Raw genomic sequence first — 22,413 nt, forward strand, 5'->3', positions numbered from 1 at the left:
GTCTTCCTGGAGAATCATGTGGACTCACCAAATCTCATGTGATCCTAACGTGGTTTGTTGGGGCTGCACAGGTTTTTATTGGCTCTTCGGTGTGTAGATAATGAATCAGACCAAGTTTAATCACAAACTCTTTTTAAGATTCCAAAATAAATTTCGAGTGTGGGGCTTGCTCCTCTCCGGACTGCTGCCATTTCCATTAGTGGAAGCTGGGGATACTGTTTGGTGATAGGTTATAAATGTTCTTCAGCGTTACTCCGAATTTCTGTACTGTTTTATTCTTAGGAATAAGCAGAGTATAACATTTAATAACATAGGGGTTTGTCTTTTTTTTTTTTTTTTTTTTTTTTAGCTCTTCAGAGAAGTAAGGATAATGAAGATTTTAAATCATCCAAACATAGGTACTTTCTGTTTTCTTAAATACTTTGGGGTTTAAATATGCAGTATCGAAAATATGTCATAAAATTAAATATGGACTTCTGAAGTGATAGGACTCTCTACTCCATTCTTCCAGCCCAGTATATTTTTTTTAGTAGACTATATTCAAGTTACCATTTGTACTAGCTTTTTGAAATTACAGGTATTAAGCATTTTGACTTAAGCTTTAATGTCATAAGAATATTTATAAACAGGCTGATTAACTGTTTAGTGTATTGGGAAATGTAATTGTATTTTATTGGTTGATAATATTTTCAAAGATAAACTTTTGCAGTGTCTGTGTTCCTAAGAAAACATTTGTACAACTAGTATGTGAAAGGTGGGATATATGTTACCTAATATAATTGGTGCTTTGTCCTCTGTGTGCCTAACTGTGACAGGTGTTTAAAGATGAGGAAAGGACCTTTCCTGCTTTCATAATTGTAGGACCAAGATGAAACACAGAAATTGACTAGCATACACACCAATGGAAACCTTTGATTCTATATGTCATAATAGGATTTTTAAATAGTGTAGCTGCATTTTTATAAACTAATGGTTCCTTGTCCTAGAAATAGTTCAAGAGTAAATGAGACAGGTAATGTCATGTTTTGTAGAACCTATGAGTTCTTCAGGATAGAAAAATAACAAGTAACCACAGAAAAGAGACGAGTGGGGGTAGGGGGGAGGGAGGGAGGGAGGGAAGAAGGGAGGGAGGGAGGGAGGGAGGAGAGATGTCCTAGAACTCACTCTATAGACCAGGTACCCAGAGATCTGCCTGTCTCTCTCTCTCCCTGCTGGGGTTAAAGGTGGGCACTACCATCCCATCTAGTTTTAAATTTAAAGAGTCATATGGCATCAGGATAATTTTCTCAAAAGAGCCACTATCTGTTTTGCCTATTAAAAATACCTTTACTTTTGTATTGATTATTTACCAGTATTGCCTTTATTTTCTCAAGGTAGTTTTCTTAACAATTTGAACATAGAGGCTAAGTAACGATCTAAGAGTTTCATTCGTTCATTTAATACTTCCTAACTACTTTGTCAGGTATTTTCTTTGGTGTAGTATCTTACTAAGTCATCCCCAAAAAATAAAATAAAATAAAATAAAATAAAATAAAATCCTATTTTTTGAAAAAAAATTTAAAAGAAATAACAAAATTAAGTCTGTATAGCAGTAATTTAATAGCTTCAAAGATGTAATTCATATTCCTTTAAAAACATGTTTATTTTTAATTGATGTGTTGTAGTTAATTAAAAATTAGCAGAAATAAAACATTTTATCTAAAGAAAGAAGTAATCATAGTATAATTTCATTGACCCTGGAAAATTATTGGGTTTTTTTTTTTGTTTTTGTTTTTGTTTTGTTTGGGTTTGTTTTTTAGAAATGTGTGCCTCTGGGTGTCCTGGAACTCACTATGTAGACCATTCTATAGATTTCCCTAGCAAGCCCAAGACCCCGTGCTCAGACTCAGTCCCAGAGGAAAGAAAATGAAATTGTTCCTGCTGCCTGTGTCACTTGCCTGTAATTTTACCTTCCTGGGAGGCAAAGGCAAGAAAAGGCTGAATCCATGGCTTGGTAAACTCCAAAATGAGGTCAAAGATCATATCTCAAAATAAGTATAAAAAAAATTTCTGGGAGTAATGCTTGACTAGCCTTTGTGAGATCTAGATTCAATTCTCAGTACTACAAAAGAAGAAACATTAATTGCCATATAACTTCTTCTAATTATTTCTAGTTTTACTTTCAGAATATTAACAAAAGGACCTAGTTTTTTGAGAGTTGCAGTAAGTTCCCCAAGTTACAGAAGTCTCAGAGGGAACCCATTCCTTAAAGTCATGGTAACAAATGAAAAGGTTGGGCTGCTGGAGGGGCAGCCCACTTACACCAGCACCACCATGGACAGTAGAAAGTCAGTGAGAAAGCAGTCGTGTGGCCAGAGTACATTCTCAATAGCCAGAAATAACCTTTATTTTCATGTTTTCTTGTTTTTACAAGATTCTATAGTATAGAATATTTCTTTTAATCTTTAAAAAGCATAAAAGGGCCAGCTCTCTAAAACCTTTAACTTGAAAAATTGGGGTGTTTTTGTAGCTTATAGATGCATGTTTTATACATATAGACATTGGCTCTTTTTTCTCATCTATCCTCTACCTCCAGTGAAGTTGTTTGAGGTCATCGAAACAGAAAAAACCCTCTACTTAATCATGGAATATGCGAGTGGAGGTAAGACATTTATATTGCTTACGGAGTGAAAGAATGTGTGTTTTCCTTTCTTGTCAGCCACAGTGCCCATATGGATAGTCATTGGGATTTTATGTAACACTCAGACATTGTAGACTGGTGTCAGTGAGAAACGCTGGCCTCACCTTGCCAGTTAGTGGGTTGTAGTGTTTGATCATTAGCATTGTTGTTTTTTTTATGTGCATTGGTGTTTTGCCTGCATGTATGTCTTTGTGAGGATGTCAGATCCCCTAGAACGGTAGTTACAGGCAATTGTGAGCTGCCATGTGGGTGCTGGGAATTGAACCCAGGTGTTCTGGAAGAGCAGCCGGTGCTCTGGCCACTGAGCAGTATCCAGCCTACCATTGCTATCTTTTGTTACATTTATTTGTAGAAGTAAGTTTCTGTTGCCCAGTCCCTCAGCCATTTAGCCCCAAATAAACTTATGTTAATTATATACTGTTTGGCTGATGGCTCAGGCTTCTTATTGCCTAGCTGCTCTATTATAAACTCATTTCTATTAATCTATGTATCTCCACATGGTTTTGGCTTACTGGTGATGTCCAGGTCTCTTGTTTCCTTGGCAGCCAAATATCATTTCCCTGACTCTGCCTGCTATCTTCCTCTCTTCCTATTTGGATTTCATGCCTAGATAAACTCTGCCTGTCCATTGTCTGAAACAGCGTTATTCATCAACCAATAAGAAACATATTCACAGCACACCAAAGGGCACCCCCCATCATTTATTGGTTACCTGTATGTGTGATGACACACGTGTGGAGGTCAAAGGACAACCTGGAGGACTTGGTTCCTTGTTTTCTCCATGGACTTGAACTCAAATGGTAGATGTACATGGCTGGCCCTTCACCGTCAGAACCATGTCTCTGGCTCCACTTTTAGCATTTCTAGTTGATAATATATGCAACTCTCATTTTTCATTGTGGTAGAATATGTATCATGTGAAATTTAGGACTCGATTCTCTCTGTGGCTTTGGATCCTGATGACCTTGAACGTCTGATCATCCTTCTACCTCCCGGGTACCAGAATTAGGGATGTGTGCCACCGTTCCCTTTCCTTTTTTAAAATGTGATTCTGGGCTTGGCACCCAGGGCTTCTTGAGTGCTGAGTAAGCAGTCCACCAACACAACCACTGCTAGCCCAGCATTTGATCCCTTTTCCACCTATACCGTTGAATAACAGCATGACAAAAGTAAGTTGGGGAAGAAAGGGTTTATTTGGCTTACACTTTCACGTGTAGTTTATTGTGTAGGAACCCAGAGGGAGGAGCTGATGCAGAGGCCATAGAAGAGCGCTGCTTACTGGCTTGCTCCCCATAGCTCACTCAATCTGGTTTTTCTTTTTTTCCCAGCTTTCCTTTCTTATAGCACCCAAGAATACTAGCCCAGGGATAGTACCACCCAGACTGGGCTGGGCTCTCCTACATTAATCACCAATTAAGAAAATGCTATACAGGCTTGTCTGTAGTGCAGTCTTAGGGAGGCGTTTTCTGATTGAGGTTCCCTCCTCTTGGATGAGTCTAGGTCTGTCAAGTTGACATGAAGCTATCCAGCACAGTAACATTAAGTCCAATCACATAGTTTTATAGCCCTAAATTGAAGCTATGCATACATTAAGTAAACCTTAACTGTTTCCTTTCTCTTTCTCTGCTCCTTACAGCCACCAAACTATTTTCTGTTTCTGAAATAGATTAGTTCAGGTACCAAATATAATAAAATTGTAAAATGTATGTCCATTTGTCCCCGACTTAGAATATTTTACTTAATATAATGTTGTTAAGGTCATCTACACTATGGCATGTACTGGAATTTCTTCCTTCCTTCCTTCCTTCCTTCCTTCCTTCCTTCCTTCCTTCCTTCCTTTCTTTCTTTCTTTCTTTCTTTCTAATTCTGAATGGTAATCTGATAGGGAGACTCATATATCTGCATACATTTTGTTTATTCCAAGTATTGGGGTTTGATGTATAAAATGCATGCTAGATGTTTTGTAACAGTTTCTTGAGTTTTTGTTTTTATGTTTTCAAGACAGTGTTTCTCAGTATAACCCTGGCTGTCCTGTAACTAGCTCTGTAGACCAGGCTGATCACGAACTCAGAGATTTGCCTGCCTCTGCCTCCTGAGTGCTGGGTTTAAGGCGTGAACCACCAGCACAGTTTCTTGATTTTGTTTGGTTGGTTGTTGTCGGCTTTTGTTTGCACTGGAGATTGAAATCTAGGTTTTAAAAACATAAACTTTATCCCAGAACTACACTTTTTATAAGATTTTTAACACCATTGATGTCAAAAATGGTGGGTTTTGATACATATGATTACAAGTAGATGTGTATAGCTTCTGTTGGTTTTAAAGACTTCTTGACAGGTTGAGCTGTGGGGGCTAGTGGTTCAGAGCCACATGTAAGTCCCAGTGTATAGAACAGGTGCTTTCTGTTCATCTGTTCTTACTCCACATTTAGCACCATGATTCCACATAGGCACTTTACAAGTAAGATTAGCATTCTTTTGTTGTATTTGTTTGTTTTCTGTTGCTATAATAAACACCATGTAACTGTCCTACTATAACCATGCCCGAAAGGGGAAAAAAGAAAAAAGAAAAAGAAAAAGAAACAGGTTTAGTTTTATTTGTCTTCCACATCCTGAGGAACTCAAGCAGAATCCAAGGTAGAGCCTCACAGTGGGCTGGTGTCCCTGACTCTGTCCCCTGGGAATGCCATACAGACACAGCTGATCTTTGCTTGTGTCAAGCTGACAAACACTAACTGGCACATGTATTGTTTTATGAACCCCTAGAGACACGACCTTTGACATACTGTAGGATCACAATTCTATCATTCTTTCATCCAAGTTGTAAAACATAGAAGTAGAAAGTTAAATCATAGCTTTATTGTTGTGAATGAATTATTAAATCAAGATTGTAAGCTTATTGGGACTGACTCAGTGTTTAAGAGCATTTGCTGCTCTTGCTGGGAACCCAGGTTTAGTGTCCAGCACCCACATGGAGGCTCACAACCATCTTTAACTCCAGTTCCAGGGCATCCAACAGCCTCTTTTGGTCTCCAAGGGCACTATACTCACACATGATACACAGAGATATGTGCAAGCAAAGCAGTCACATACGTAAGACTGAAATATTAAGAAACAAGTGTAAGCTTTGTGACAGGATGGAGTGTGTTATAGTAGACTAACCAATACTAGTTCTTCCATACCCTGAATTAGTATTGGCTGTATATCTAAGATGTATCACTTGTGTTTATGTGTACATGGGTGAGGCTGCATGAATTTTTATATACCACATGGGTGCAGGTGCCCACACAGGGCATCTGATCCCCTGCATCTGAATGAAGTAGCAGGCAGTCGTGAGCCTCTTTGTGTGGGTGCTGGGAACTGAAGCCAGGTCCTCTGCAAGAGCAGGAAGCACCACTACCCCAGCTTGGGTTTCCCTATGCACCTCTGGCTGCCCTGGACCAGGCTGGCCTTGAACTCAAAGATGCTCCTGCCTCTGCCTCTGCTTCTCAGTGCTGAGATCAAAGGTGTACACCACCACTGCCTAGCTTCTTTCTCTTTTTTTAAGACAGTTTCTCCCTATGTAGCCCGCTCGCCCTCCCTCCCTTCCTCCTTCTGTTTGTTTGTTTGTTTGTTTGAGACAGGCTTGCACTGTGTAAGTCTCTACTACCTTGGAATTTACTCTGCAGACCAAGCAGATCAAGAGATCTGCTTGATTCTGCCCCCTGAATGCTAGAAATAAAGACACACATATCATGTCTGGTAGTGCCTTTCATTTGGTAGAATTGTAGAATTGCTCAGAAATTGTGCCTGCCACAGGTGTCACAGCTGGCTCGTTCCCAGACCCACACTAGAAATAAAGGCACTCTGAACTTCCCCATTTGGTCCTTCTGTCCCAGCGTTTCTTGCTTAGTAAATAATAGAGGCTGTTAGTCGAGCGCTTAATCTGAGTGTTAATACATTTTTAATAGGAAATTTTTTTTTTCTAGCTTATAGTTTTCCTGGTTTGTAAAACTAGTTATTTTTGAGTGTGCTTCATAGTTACAGGAATTTCCTAAGAGGTTTATATTGCATTTTAATTTATAAATAAATTATGTTTTAGATATGTGAACCTCATCTGTGGTCTATACAACAGTGACTAGGTTTCATCCACTAACAGTTTCCTATTTTTTTTTTGTTTGTTTGTTTTTTAATGTGTGTGTGATGTATGTACATATGTGTGTATATATGGGTCTTGTGCTTGTGCATGGATGTGCACAGAAAGCAGAATGGGGTTAGGTTTCCTCCTTATTTCTCTTTCCCTTGTTCCTTTAAGGTAGGATCTCTCCTTGAAACGTGAACTAGAATTTCAGCCAGGCTGTCAGCCCCTCAGCTCTAGAGAGCCTCCTGACTCTTCCTTCTGGCACTTCGTCTTGTTCCAACTTCATCTTCATGGTTGAGTAGCAAGCACTTTTAACCACTGCCCCTAGGGTGCGTGCGTGCGTGCGTGCGTGCGTGCGTGCGTGTGTTTTGGGGGTGTTATGGACTTGTGTAGTTGTATGCATGTGTGTTACTTTTACTGTGTTAGGGAGGCACAGCAACAAGCCTCAGTCATGGCAGCGGGAGCAGAGAGCTGAGCTTCAGTCTCACCCACTAGCACAGAGCAGAACAAACTAGTAGGGTGAGGCTTTAAGCTCTCAGAGCCCACCCATAGTGAAGACACTTTCTTCAGCAGGACCATACCTATGAAACCTTCCCAAACAACTGGGAGTCAGTATTCAAATGCTGGAGTGTGTGAGAGCTCTCATTTAAAGCACTCATAGTCAGAGATGACACTAAACTGGTCCTTCTGCTTCCATTGTCCTAGTGATGGGATTGCTGCTGGGTACACCAGCATAGCATCTCTGCTGACATGACCCTTACCTGTTCTGAGCCTCACTGCTCACCCCACTTAGCCATTCATGAGCATGCTTGACTTGATTACTGCAGACTTTTCCCCCTCATCCTGCTGACTCTTCCCCTTTGAAATTCAGTGATCCTTTTATGAAGTCAGTGGTTTCTTCTATTTCTAACATCATTTAGAGTCTAGCCAGAGCCGTTTCCAAAACCTGCTGAACTCTTGTGGGGCCTGCCCTGCGCTCTCCCAATTGCATACTTCCTCAGAGTCTGTACCTGCTTTACTGTCCTCTCTCCCCCTCCCCCTCCCTCTCTCCCCCTCCCCCTCCCTCTCTCCCCCTCCCCCTCTCCTCCCTCTCTCCCCCCTCCCCCTCCCCCTCCCTCTCTCCCCCTCCCTCTCCCTCTCTCCCCCGCCTTACTGTTCTCTCTCATATATGTATGCATGATGTGTGTATGCATGCATGTATGTATGCATACTTTCACTCTTGGCAGCCTCATTGTCCACTCTATCAGATTAACAGCAGAGTACAAACGTGGTCTACAAACTCTTGTTAATTTTTCCTTTTCTTCACAGCATTCCTGGTGTGTCCATTATTTCTCCTATTAATCAGCAAATTCCATTAGGAAAGGGATCTACTGAATTTGCTGTTTGTTGGTTTTTTGTTTTGTTTTGTGTTTTCCTCTTTACTCTTTTGGGGCTGTGGCTCTCAAATAAATCACACAGGGTTTTTTCTTTCCTATGAATGCCCAGCTTTAGCTTGGCTTGTTTCTTGCCAGTTTTTCTTAGATTTTCCCATCTATCTTTTCCCTCTGGGCGTTTTTACCTTCTGTATTTCTGTATACTTGACGTATCTTTGCACCATTAAATAAATGCTCCACAGCATAAACAAATGTAAACATCTTAAGCTAACATTGCTTTGCAGTTAGTTAGGGACTAAAAGCATTGCTGAGTAAAGTAATGCTTTGTGGTAATAACCTTCCAGGAAGATTGACTTTGCAGGGGAGGCCTAGAAAGAGGCAGGTTCTCTGCTTAGGCCAGCTAAGCCTTGAACCCAGAGATCTTCCTATCTCTGATTCCCATATGCACCACCATGCATGGCTTACCTTTCTATCTGGATCGCTCAGTTTCTGTTGACACCTGCTAAAGAGATGGAAAGAAAGCTGCATAACTTAATGTGTTAAAGAGTCACGGTTTTCCTCAGCCTGAGGATTATCCTTGTAAGCTAAGATGTTAAGCTTTAGCTATAGCTTAGTGACCATGTGTTGCTTCATACTTACATGTAAAATATCTAAAATTTAAAAATAGGATTTAGAATGCTCAGTGAGTAGGAGCCACATGGTTGCTCACAACATCCATTAGGAACTCAAGTTCTAAGGGAATAAAATACTTCTTTTTTGACCTCTGCAGACACCAGGCATATATCCAAGCAAAACATTCACACATATAAATAAATAACTCTAAAAGATTTTTAAATAAAAAAGACTAGAATTTTGCTAAAAATGGAATATTACCTATTTGTGGGAAAATTAATGCCCATCTGTAAGATTTCTGCTTAATGTTTATTTCTTTTTGTTGTAGGTGAAGTATTTGACTATTTGGTTGCACATGGAAGAATGAAGGAAAAAGAAGCAAGAGCTAAATTTAGACAGGTATAAGTTAACATGCCTTCAGTTTGTTAATTCAGTAAACATTGCTGGCTCCAGAAGTGATGCAGTTAAAGTGGCTCAGTTAGTAAAGTGTCTGCCGGGCAAGCATGCAGACTGAAGTTCAGATCCCTAAGGACACACAGAAAACTGGGCGCAGTGATATGCATCTATAATCCCAGCACTGGGAGAGAAGAGACAGCAGATTTTTGAAGTTCAGTCTAGCTAACCAGTGAGCCAGGTTTATTGAGGAACTGTGTCCCAAAAATAAGACAGCAGTACAGAAAGGCAGTGTTGACCTCTGGCCTCTCCACAGACACACAGTCAGTAAAAAAATAAAGGTGGGGAGCAGCTGGCAAAAAGCACCTAGTGTTGACCTCTGGACCCCGCACAAATAGCTCTCACAATCTTTCAGAGCATAGATTGACCATTAGAAAATTTTAAGTACTTTTCATACCTAAGACATCGTATTAGCAGTGAATATGGAGTCTGCAAAGGGCTTTACATTGTATTTATTTGGTGTTTGTGCATGTACAAGCACAAGTTGTCCATGACGTGAATGTAGATGTCAGAATGACTTAACATAGCTCAGTCCTTCCCTTCTACATGTATGCCCCAGAGATGGGTGGCATCAGGCTTGATGGCAGCTAAAAAATGTCCAGACTCTATAAATCATGTTTCACTGGAAGGTGGGAGTCAGCCTGGTCTACAGAGTGAGTTCCGGGACATCAAAGCCGACACAGAGAAATGCTGTCTTAAAGAAAGAAAGAAAAAACTGCTTCTAGCATAATACCAAAGATTCAGCAATAGGTTTGAGTATCTTCCAGTTCTTGTTTTATCGGCTTAGCTTTGAGTTGTTTGGAGCTAAAGGAAGAGATATGAAAAGTGACAGAGATTGTAAGATGTAATTCAAGAGCAGAATTTGAAAATAAACTTCAAGAAAAACCTCAACATCAGAAAATATGTTTACCAGGGCTGGAAATACCCCCCAGTGGATAGATAACCTGCCAGCACCCATAAAATCCTGGGAACCATCCCAGCACCACATAAACCCAATGGGGCATGCTACGTGCCTTTAACCCTGGAGCTTGGGTTTGTCATCTGTAGAAAGTTCAAGGCCAACCTGGGCTACATGAAATCATCTTAGAAATTGAGGGCAACAAAGCAAGGTATAGTGGCATGCTCCTTTAACCTCTCGGTACTCAGGAGGCAAAGCAGGTATTTATGAATTTGGGGCCAGCTTGGCTTACAGAGTGATTTCCAGGTCAACCAGAGCAACATAGTGAGACTGTCTTAAAAGAAACAAACAAAACCCCATAGAAAAAGTAAAGGTAAATGAATATTGTGAATGTGAGTCTGTACCGTTGGTGACCGACCCACTTTTCTTGTGTCTAGATTGTGTCTGCAGTACAGTATTGCCACCAGAAACGGATCGTTCACAGAGACCTCAAGGTGAGCTCAGGCATCTGTGTGTTATGTATCATTCTCCTGGTGGCCATTTTGTAGACAAAAAATAGATTGTATTGTTGAATAAGAAAAAAGTAAGTTTGGGGCTAGAGAGATGGCTCAGAGGTCCTGGGTTCAGTTCCTAGCACCCACATGGCAGCTCACAACTGTCTGTAACTCCAAGATCTGACACCCTCACACAGGCATAGGCAGTTGGATTTCTGTGAGTTCAAGGCCAGCCTGGTCTACAAGTAAGTTCCAGGATACCCATGGGTTCCACAAAGAAACCCTGTCTTGAGAAAACATTTAGATATTTTAAAGTATGATAATAATTTTTGTTTTTTGAGACAGGGTTTCTCTGTATTGCTTTGGAGCCTGTCCTGGAACTAGCTCTGTACACCAGGCTGGTCTCAGACTCAGAGATCCGCCTGCCTCTGCCTCCCAAGTGCTGGGATTAAAGACGTGCACCATTAACACCTGGTTGATAATTTCTTTTAGAAAGTTGTATAATGATTGATTCCCTATAATGAAGAGGTTGTTGTTGTTGTTTTTAAATGCAGTTTATAAAAAGTACTTCAGGTTTCAGTGAAGGTACCTAGTGGGTCTTCTCTGGATGACAGTCATCCGTAGTCACACAGCGGTCTCCTGAGAAACCCAGGGCCCATCTGGACAGTGGAAGCCCGTGCCTGTATGGGAAGGCGCTCTGTCTTGTAAGCTATGGTGCTTGTTGCAGGCTTCCATGGGCTGCATCTCTGCTCTCCTTTGGCAGAGTTAGGCCTCACCGAGCAGTTTCTTAGAGGTCTCCAGCTTGGCGACGCCCATGGGCAGTCCTCTCTACCCTCTTCTTGGTACTGGAGCGTGAGCGCCTTTGCTGGCCCGGCCCATGCCCTGCTTCCAGACACAGCCTCTTCCTCTCTGTGTCTCACAGCATATTCTCTAGACACTGGGTCTTTGTGCCTTCACCACTCTCCTCACAACATTACTGTGTCCTCGCTTGTCCCTCTCCACGGCTGCCCTGAGTGCATCCACCCTGCAGTCTATTCCTGCAGCCAGAGCTGCCCTTTGCTTTTCATTGTGGTGGCTGCTTCTCAAGAGCCTCTTGCTTATCCTTCATTCAGTTCCCACTTCCTTTTGCTGCTCCTTCATCCCTCCTCTCCAGAGCCACACCACGTGGGGTCATGTAATAATTAGTTAAGACACAGTTTCCTGCGTGGTCTACTGCTGACTCCCCTTCTTCCCGTTGTATCTTTATTTTATGTGTGTGGGTGTTTTCCGTGTGTCTGTCTGTCTGTCTGATCTTGTGTGTCGGGGCATCTGGACTTCCATAGGTTTAAGGACAACCTAATTATATAGAGAGTTCCAGGGCAGCCAGAGATAAATGATAAGACCCTCTCTCCAAACAAAAGTACACAGAAGATTGTCATTTCCAGCCAGTAGTGGTGGCACACGCCTTTAATCCCACCACTTGGAAGGCAGAGGCAGGTGGATCTCTGACTTTGAGGACAGCAACACCCTGTCTTGAAAAACCCAAAAAGAAACAAAAAAAAAAAAAAATTGTAATTTCCTCATTTAACAAACTCTTTGGTGGTTTCTCTCACCTGGAGCGTAGAAGCTGAAGTTTCTAGACAGTGTTCATCGAGTGTCTTCTACCTCCCCTGCCATTTCTTTGGCGCATCTCTCTCTACGTGGTTTTTCATTTGTCAGCAGAAATGGACTCTCCCCTCTGTGGACTTCCAGTTCTTCATTCCTCCCGCAGGCACCCCTTGTAACAGTCTATACCCTTTGCAGTTTCACCCTCTCTGGGACGTTTCCGGGGCCCTCTGCTGTTGAGCCTGTGGTTTGCCAGTACTCACGATAGTCCTCAGATCTTGGCAGCTCGTTACCTTTCTGCTTTCCCCGCCCTGCGCTAGGAATCCTGAAGACAGGGCCCTGTCTTGCTCAGCCTTGTATGCCTAGACAGCAGCCTCAGCCCTGATGTGTGGCAGCAGTGACTGGCTTGTCTCAGAGGTGGGGTTGGGAGTTCTCCTTCTGCAGTAACACCCATTTACCAGTCATTAGTAATGTTTATGAAAGGTGACTACCTAAAACAAATACCTATATATTTTAAAAAAGCCTCTTAGTAATTGAAGAAGCTTTTTACATTTTTCTTGACTTTGAAGTATTTGGTATTTAAGCTTGTTATAATTAATATTTATTTGCTTGTTAATAATCAAATTAGGAATATAATTCATCTTCTCTAGAAATACTGTTTTTACATTTACTAACTAGGAGATAAGTCCTTGTAAAAAGCCTTTATTAAATGCCTGGGACTATTATCATAATTGTATTTTAGTTAAGTTTCATTTTTTTGTCTTGATGTTTTTTTCTCTAGGCTGAAAATCTGTTATTAGATGCGGATATGAACATTAAAATAGCAGATTTTGGTTTTAGCAATGAATTTACTGTTGGCAGTAAACTAGACACGTTTTGTGGTAGTCCTCCATATGCAGCCCCTGAGCTCTTCCAGGGCAAGAAGTATGACGGGCCCGAAGTGGACGTGTGGAGTCTCGGCGTCATTCTGTACACTCTCGTCAGTGGGTCACTCCCCTTTGACGGCCAGAACCTGAAGGTACAAGAAGTAGGGCAGCCACACTCTTCAAACCTAGGATTTTTATAAAATTGTGTTTGTATGCATGCTTTTGTGAGTTTAGTTTTATTGTTACTGTTTTTAATCAAAAAATTAACTGTTATTTCTTTTCTGCATCCCCAAAGGAACTGAGAGAGAGAGTACTACGAGGGAAATACAGAATCCCTTTCTACATGTCCACAGACTGTGAAAACCTTCTCAAACGCTTCCTGGTGCTGAACCCGGTTAAACGTGGCACTCTTGAGGTAACTCCACCAGTAGGGAGGGAGCGTATTTAACAGAACTTTGCTTAGTTTGGGTGACACCAAACACCTGTGTTTTAAGTAAGTAGTAAGTCAAACAATTGCCTTAACTTTTCTTTTGTTATTCAATGAAATATTGAAATCATGCCCCTAAATATTGTGATTGTTGAGATACTTTTTTCTTGCTACTAACACACAGTTCACCTTTCAGCAAATCATGAAGGACAGGTGGATCAATGCAGGGCATGAAGAAGATGAGCTTAAGCCATTTGTTGAACCAGAACTAGACATCTCAGACCAGAAAAGAATAGGTAATTGCTAGTGTCTACATGTTTGTGTGTTTATGTGTACTATACATGTTTTACTCTGTATGTATGGCTCAGATGGAAATGAAGGGAAGGTAAACAGAGAATTTAGAGATCCGCTTATCTGTTCTGTCTTAATTAAGAGCTTAGCCAGGCAGTGGTGGCACACACTTTTAATCCCAGCACTCGGGATGCAGAGGCAGGGGGATCTCTTTGAGTTCAAGGCCAGTCTGGTGTACAGAGAGAGTTTCAGAACAACTAGGGGTACACAAAGAAATCCTGTCTCAAAAAACAAAAACAAGCAAAATTGGGAGCTTAATGTATCATTTCTTTAGCAGCACCGATGAGGCGTTTTCAGCAGCCCTATTTCTGTGTTAGGGACATATAATCTAAGTCTAATGAAATTCTACTTCTGTGTTAGGGACATATAATCTAAGTCTAATGAAATTCTTTTCCTCTGTGCTAGCAGATTTCCAATGCAAATAAAATATATAAACCATATTTTATCTTTTAGATATTATGGTGGGAATGGGATATTCACAAGAAGAAATTCAAGAATCTCTTAGTAAAATGAAATATGATGAAATCACAGCCACATACTTGTTATTGGGGAGAAAATCTTCAGAGGTAAGAGTGTTTAGAGAAGAGAAGCTAAATAACCAAGTATTAGAAGGGTCTGTGTGTAGCACATGGCGGCACATGCCTGCAAGCCTTGCAGTCAGGAAGTGGGGACAGGAGTCGGGGATTTGTGCACTCCCCACCTGTATAATGAGTTCAAGGCCAGTCTGCACTACAAAACACCCTGTCTCCAAAAGATTTGACTTTATTTTTTAAAAAGTAAAGAGTATTAGTTAATATAAACTATTTCCTTAATTTTTAAAATATAACATTTGGTATTCACTTTAAAACTTTGCCTACATGTAGTCTTAACTTCATTGACAATTTTAAACTGCTACTGTATGTTTTTGGTTGATCCATTTCTCTAGTCCATAAGCTGCTATTTTAACTTGAAGACAATAACGCTCTATGATCAATAATGTCATAAGCCTGTATAATGATGAGTTAGTTAACTTTAGTCATTAATAGTTTGAAAATGATTTAAAATACCAAAGGAAATAGAGTACAGTATTATAGTTGTTTGAAAAGGTCAGGAAGGAGACTGATAAGGTGTACGCTCATTCCCAGGAGTCAGAGCACCCTTTTGACTGAGTTTGAGGTTGTGTTTTGTGCACTGTGATAGCTCCTCTCTGGCTGGGAGGAGTGTCACCAGGAGTTTGCTGACAAGCCACTGGGCTCCGTGTGTGGCTGCTGCTCTTGTCATTCTCCCTTAGCTGGACGCTAGCGACTCCAGTTCTAGCAGCAGCCTTTCACTTGCTAAGGTGCGGCCAAGCAGTGAGCTCAGCAACAGCACTGGCCAGTCTCCTCACCACAGAGTGCAGAGAAGCGTTTCTTCAAGCCACAAGCAGAGGCGGTACAGTGACCATGGTGAGTCCACACTACCCAGTACTCCTGAGTGTGCTCTCTCTCTCTCTCTCTCTCTCTCTCTCTCTCTCTCTCTCTCTCTCTCTCTCTCTCTCTCTCTCTCTCTCTCTCGTGTAGCCTTTCTAGCATTAGGGGCTGGTATGACAACCTCATCTGTTATGCATATCTCTCTTCTACAGCTCTTTGTCAGGTAACTGTCCAGAGCATTGCAGCTGCTAAGGGCATCTGTACAGATGGCAGAGTCAGTGTTGTGACAATTTACCGTAGGCTATTGAGCACTTAAATGGAGGAAATGACTAAGATTCTTCTTTTCATGTGTGTGACTGTTTTGACTTCATGTATTTAAGTGCAACTCTTGTGCCTGGTGCCTGTGGAGGCCAGAAGAGTGTGTCAGATCCCTAGGTCCTGGAGTTGTAGACATTTGTAAGCCATAGTGTGGATGCTGGGAACCAAACCTGCATCTTTTGTGAGAGTAGGCAGTGCTCTTAACTGCTAAATCATCTTCCCAGCCCCATAGTTTTCTCTTTTCATTTCAATTAAAGGTAAAAAATCTGAGCCTAAGTATTTTGACACATGCCTGTAATCCCAGCATTTGGAAGGTAGAGGCAAAAAAAAAAAAATCAAGAATTTAAGGTTGGGGTTAGAGTTGACTCAGTGGTTAAGAACACACTGACTTTTCTTCTAAAGGACCTGTGTTCAGTTCCCAGCACCCACATGGCAGCACACAAGTATCTGTAACTCCAGTTCTAGAGGGTCTAACTCTGTCTTTTGTTCATTGTGGGCACAAGACACAGACATGTGCAGACACACGTACAAACAAAGCAACTGTCTGCATAAAGCATATGTTTTTAATTTCAAACAGTTAAGGTAATAATCCTTGGCTATATGCCAAGAGTGAAGTTAGTTCAAGCTGAGACCCTCTTGGAAAATGAGGAGGAGAGAAAAGAGGAGGAGGGAAGAGGGCAAACAACAGCAAAACAGTGTGTTTGAGGGGATTGACTTACCCTGTCTGTAGGGTTTGTACTAAAGGCCTATGTCACACCCGATGAGGCATGTTGACTGCGTTTTTTCATGCTGTAGGACCTAGATACTAATAGTATTTTTTTTTTTCAAATTGATTGATTTTTTACTTTTATAACCCTTTTATAGTATAAAAATACTACATTTTTTGTTTGTTTTGGTTTTTGAGACAGGGTTCCTCTGTGTAGCTCTGGCTGTCTTGGAACTCACTCTGTAGACCAGAATGGCCTTGAACTCACAGAGATGCACCTGCCTCTGCCTCCCGGGTGCTGGGATTAAAGGCAGGTGCCAACAGCACATATTCCTGAGAGCACCATTCCTCTGAATGTATATATGGAGAAAGCTCAGTGATTAAAAACACTTAGCTGTTCCCCTATATTGGAATATGGTTCGGTTCCTGGCACACAGGTGTAACTGCAGTCCCAGAGATCCAGTGTCCTCCATGAGCTCTTGTGTGCACATGGTGCTCATAAACCCACAAAGGGAAAGACACATACACAGTAGTAAAGAAATCTGTACACGCATAGTACAAAGTGGCTGGGTATGCACCCTGTGGCCTGGACACATGGCACACACCAAAAGGAGACTAAAGAGTGCCATGGGGCGGCGGCTTGTTGAGAAGCCTGATAGCCTGAGTTTGGTACAGGGGACCCGTACAGTGGATAAGAGAACCTGTATCTGCAAGCTGCTCTCTGACCTCTGAATGCACATTGTATCGTGTATGTACACACACACATTCAGTAAGTGACCATTAAAAATGTTTAAAGAGAAAGGGGAGTACTGGTGTGCACAACAGCTTGGATATATGTCAAGGGGGTTTGGGTTTGTTTTTTTTAATTATTATTTTTGTACATTGGTGTTATACCTGCAGGTAATGCCGTATGAGGGAGCCGGGTTCCCTCTTAACCTCTAAGCCATCTCTTCAGCCCTAGTCAAGGCAGTCACTTGAACACAAAGAATAACTTGGGAACTAGAAGGATGGCTTAGAGATAACTTGTTTCAAGCACTCATTGCTCTTGCCCAGGACTGAAATTCAGTCCCCAATTACTTGCATATTGGTTCACAACCAGTCGTCACTCCAGTTGCAGGGGATCTGACACCTTCTGGCCTCCATGGGTCACACACATCAAGTATGTACTTACATTCAGGCAGAATATTCATGTACATAAACAAATCTTTTTTTTGGGGGGGGAGGGTGCGGAAATGCCCTGGTGAGCAAAGGGAGGAATAAATTGGGTCAGCAAGATGATTCGAGATAAAGTTGCTTGCCACCAAATCAGGCAAGTTAAATACCCAAAATCTTTAGCACTGGGCAGTGCTATAATTCCAGCACTTGGGAGGCAGAGGAAGGCGGAGCTCTGTGAATTCAAGGCTAGCCTGGTCTACAGAGTAAGGTCAAGGACAGCCAGGGCTACACAGAGAACCCTGTCTTGAAGAACCAGAGAGAGAAGAAGACAGACAGACAGACAGAGAGGTCTTTAGAAGGCATTGTATCCGTGTCCATTTACAATTGTTTGTACTCCATATCTCCTGTGTTAGCGTTGGGGCCTCTGGGTGGCTGACTTAGGAGAGCAGCTAATCATCTGTCATGGTCCTCTTTATCTGTGCTCTACTAGAAAATGGCTGTGACCATTTCTTCCCTAGCTGGAATTTCCTAAAAGAACATGTTTCCTCTGCTCTATTGCCTTCCCTTATATACTCATTTTCTTCCTTATTTAGAATATTTGTAGATGTAGTTTCTGACCCACGCAGTCCCAAATAAACACACAGAGGCTTATATTAATTATAAACTTTGGCCTGTTGCTTGGGCTTCTTATTGGCTAGCTCTCTCTTAATTATTAATCTCTATTAATTTGTGTCTTATCTTACTGGAGAGTGCCTGGGAACCCTGTTTACATGGCATCTCCCTGACTGCACTTGCTACCTTTCTCTCCTGGCTAAACCTGCCTGCCTGTTGTCCATAACGGCTCTATTCATCAGCCAGTAAGAGAAACATATGTCATTCATGCAGAAGGGCTTCCCCCATACATACATCATTCATGCAGAAGGGCTTCCCCCATACATACATCATTCATGCAGAAGGGCTTCCCCCATACATATATCATTCATGCAGAAGGGCTTCCCCCATACATATATCATTCATGCAGAAGGACTTCCCCCATACATACATCATTCATGCAGAAGGACTTCCCCCATACATACATCATTCATGCAGAAGGGCTTCCCCCATACATACATCATTCATGCAGAAGGACTTCCCCCATACATACATCATTCATGCAGAAGGACTTCCCCCATACATACATCATTCATGCAGAAGGGCTTCCCCCATACATACATCATTCATGCAGAAGGGCTTCCCCCATACATATATCATTCATGCAGAAGGACTTCCCCCATACATACATCATTCATGCAGAAGGGCTTCCCCCATACATACATCATTCATGCAGAAGGGCTTCCCCCATACATATATCATTCATGCAGAAGGACTTCCCCCATCAAATGTTGTTTTTTTTTTTTTTAAAGATACGATAAATTTTCCAAAGAAATGGAACATGAAATCTGTGCTGTCTTATTTTGACAAAATGACAGTATCTCATACTAAAGGATATAATTTGCTTGATTGTACCAGAATAGCTGGTTTTTCATGATGCCTGTGTGTCTAGTTAATTTGATTAGTGATCTTTTAGACAATGACACTGTATTGTTTCCAAAAGGCAACTCAATTTGTTAATCTTTCACAATCTTTTTAAAAAGTAGAATTTTTGTTTAATAATCAAATGGAAAACATCTTAGAAGATTTTACTAGTTTACCGTTACAGGTGAATAGAAATTTATAAAATGTTAATTTTCACAGAATAAGTATGAAACTCCATTCTGTCTTTTAAAGAGTGACCTCTTTATTGTAGCTGGACCAGCCATTCCTTCCGTTGTGGCATATCCAAAGAGGAGTCAGACGAGCACTGCAGATAGTGACCTCAAAGAAGATGGAATTCCCTCCCGAAAACCGAGCAGCACTGCTGTAGGAGGCAAGGGGATTGCCCCTGCCAGTCCCATGCTTGGGAATGCAGGCAATCCCAATAAAGCTGATATTCCCGAGCGCAAGAAAAGCCCTGCTGTCCCCAGTGTAAGTACTGCCGTGTGGGAGAGCAGCCGTCTCGGTCTCCCCTGCCTGCAGTGTCTTTCCTCTGCGCTGCCCCGCAACTGCATTGCGGGTGATTCTTTTCATAATTCCTGGGTTTTGTTTTGCTTTGTTCATTCATTCCTGTTGCTATAACAGAACGTCTGAGGTGTAGTAGCTATAAGGAACAGAAATGTATCTTGAATTCTAGAGGCTGGAAAATTGAAGGATAAGGGTATTTATTGTCTTTGTTGCTTCCAAGATAGTTTTCTGTTGCCACATGCTCCAAAGCTGAGGACATGGTATCATCGACAGGTAGAAGGGATGGGTTTCCTCTCTTTTGTAAAGTGACTGGGATGCCTGTTGTTACCATTGTTGCACTGGAGCTCATTTATCTAGATTTCTGGGGCTCAGTCATAGCACATTCTCCATGATAGGTAAGTACTCAGGTCCTGTGTGTCAGGAACAATGAGAAGTCCCTCCAGAGACATAATAAAGACAGTGGCAGTGCGGAAGGTAACTGGGCAGAAGCCGATGGGCGACTGTTTGTCCTCTCGGGGAGGGGTTTGCACTGAGGCCTTTCTGAGTTTCAAAGACTGCGCTGGCTAACCACAGGTTAAGAAAGGGAAGCAAGGTTACATAAGTGGTATGCTAATTATACAGCTCTGAATCCTTAACCTTAATACAGTTCCTCAGTAAGTAATTCCTGTTTGTTAGATTAAGGTGACTTCATTTAGTTTCAGGAGCCGTTTTCCCCAAGAATGGAAATGGTAATAATTATTAGCACAGAACAATGGAAAGTCTTGAGGTTATCTATAAGCATGATTTTTTTACCCCCCAAAATTGACAGTGTAGCCCTTCTATCCATAGAAAAACTCAAAAAGGGAACCTTCATTATGTTTTGGGGTCAGAACTTCACAAGGGAATCCAAGTTTTCTCCATTTCACCCTTGAGCATTGTGTCTAATCAAAATAAAACATATTAAAATGTATTTTAGCTTCCAGATGCCTTATAAAGTGGGGTTGTAGCATTGTACTTTAATTTCTGTCTCCTACATTTTTGGGTAGAGGGACTGGTTCGAGACATTGTTTCTCTGTGTAACCCTGATATTGTGGTTTAATAAGGATCAGAATAAACAAATAGGCTGAATAGATGTTTATTCAGGGAGAAATAACTTACAACCTAGAGAGATGAACACCAGCAATTTCCACCGGATGCTCTCCTCTCCACATCCCGCCAGAGCGTTCCCCGCCTCTCCTCAGACCTAGTTCCTCAGGTCACTTCCGCCCCTGGCTCCACCTCCCAATGGGCGTGGTCAGTGCCGCAGAAAGAGACAAAGTGAATATCCTACTACACCCTGACTCTTCTATATCCTAGCTTTGAACTCAGGATCTCCCTGCCTTTGCCTCCTAAGAGATGGCATTAAAGGTGTGCACCATCACCACCCGGCTCAGTCTCCTGCATTTTACATTCAGTTTCATTTGACAGTAGAAGATACATGTTTTCTTCCCCATTTTTGTGACATTTCACTCTATTTCTTTTATCTACATGTTATCAACTGTCAGTGTTTACCTATTTATAAAAAATAATAAGTAACAGCGATGTTGATGAAAGTTTCCACTGGGTTACCCTACTCAGACACCCCTTGGGGAGAGGGTAAGAAGACTCAGCACCAACAACCCAGGCACCCGGTGTGGAGGGGAGTCAGTGAGTGGCAGAGCCTGTTGCAGACTCGCTTATTCAGGAAGTTAGGCCTGCCTTTATATCCCCTCCCAAGGTCCTGTGGGCTCAGGCGCTGACTCTGCTGTCTGTCCTTCCCCCGTTGGTGACTCGGGTCCGGTGAGGGTGACTTGCCAGCGGCGTCTCTGGGTGTTGGGGCAGGCGTGGCAGCGTGGCTCGGGGAGGAAGTGCCTGCTGCACTTGTGCGTGTGCGCTGGTCTGCGCACTGGGGACAGGGCAACTACGCCTGGATAAGCTGGCCACAGTTCCCACACGCCGCCAGCCTGGTCCCATACCCCGTCAGCCCCAAATAAACACACAGGGGCTCTATTTATAGAACTGGTGGCTGGTGGCTAGGGCTTCTTATTGGCTAGCTCTGTCTTAATTACTAACCCATTTCTGTCAATCTATGTATTTCTACCTTATCTTACTGGAGAACACGTGGCCTGTCCTACCTTCCCTACCTTCCCGGGCTCCACATGGCAACTGTCTGGCAGGCCCTCTCTGCCTACCTTTCCCAGAATTCTCCTCATCCTAGTCCCGCCTATCTTCCTGTCTCATTGGCCAGACAGTGTTTTATTCATTAACCAATAAGAGAAACCTATCACAGCAGTATTATATGGTCTTATTCTGAAGCAATTAACCTAAAAAGAGAAAGGGCAGATCTTAGTTGAGGGCTAGTTCCAGTTCCAGGTGGGTTGGGCTCGTGGCTCATGCATAGACATGGACATGTGATGACATGGACATGTGATAGGACAAGGTAGTAAGCAGTGCCTGGCTGGCCCAGTCTCAGGTGCCCTGCCTCCTAAATGTCATGTCACCTCCCAGCAGCCCCACCCTAGGAATCAAGCCTTTACTACATGGACTTTTGAGGTACATTCATCCAAAGTGTAGTAACATAATCAAAAACTTCTCCCAGTCATTCTTGGAAGTTCATTGAACATGATCCACTCAGGATATAGTAAAGCTTTATATTCACTTAAAAATTCTGATTGGGAGCTGGAGACATGTCTCAGAGGTTAAGAGCACTGGCTACTCTTCGGAGGTCGTGAGTTCAATACCCAGCAACCACATGGTGGCTCACAGTCATCTATAATGAGATCGGGTGCCCTCTTCTGACCTGCAGGCATATATGCAGTCAGAACACTGTATGCATAATAAATAAATAAATCTTCAAACACAATAATTCTATGATTGGCCAGGTGGTGGGGATGCCTTAATAAATTGTAAGTAATATGTGACCCCCTTTTTTTGTCTAATACAAAATAAGGCTAC

The 22,413-nt window shown here is 42.1% G+C and overlaps 1 protein-coding gene across 9 annotated transcripts in view; it reads left to right on the forward strand.

The window, feature by feature from the left end:
• The window catches only part of Mark3 (microtubule affinity regulating kinase 3), a 79,743-nt gene that overhangs the window by 35,748 nt on the left and 21,582 nt on the right, over positions 1-22,413 (forward strand). For 7 of the 9 annotated variants that reach the window (XM_051196649.1, XM_051196652.1, XM_051196651.1 and 4 more), the window contains exons 4-13: positions 350-398; positions 2,576-2,641; positions 9,110-9,180; positions 10,570-10,626; positions 12,992-13,228; positions 13,372-13,491; positions 13,700-13,799; positions 14,308-14,420; positions 15,125-15,278; positions 19,208-19,425. In XM_051196649.1, the coding sequence (XP_051052606.1) occupies positions 350-398; positions 2,576-2,641; positions 9,110-9,180; positions 10,570-10,626; positions 12,992-13,228; positions 13,372-13,491; positions 13,700-13,799; positions 14,308-14,420; positions 15,125-15,278; positions 19,208-19,425 (1,185 nt within the window). The remainder of the gene's footprint in view (positions 1-349; positions 399-2,575; positions 2,642-9,109; positions 9,181-10,569; positions 10,627-12,991; positions 13,229-13,371; positions 13,492-13,699; positions 13,800-14,307; positions 14,421-15,124; positions 15,279-19,207; positions 19,426-22,413) is intronic. The other 2 variants (XM_051196653.1, XM_051196658.1) reach the window with 1 other exon arrangement.

The sequence above is a fragment of the Phodopus roborovskii genome, unplaced genomic scaffold, assembly GCF_943737965.1.
Source record: "Phodopus roborovskii unplaced genomic scaffold, PHOROB, whole genome shotgun sequence".
In the NCBI taxonomy this organism is placed as follows: Eukaryota; Metazoa; Chordata; class Mammalia; order Rodentia; family Cricetidae; genus Phodopus; species Phodopus roborovskii.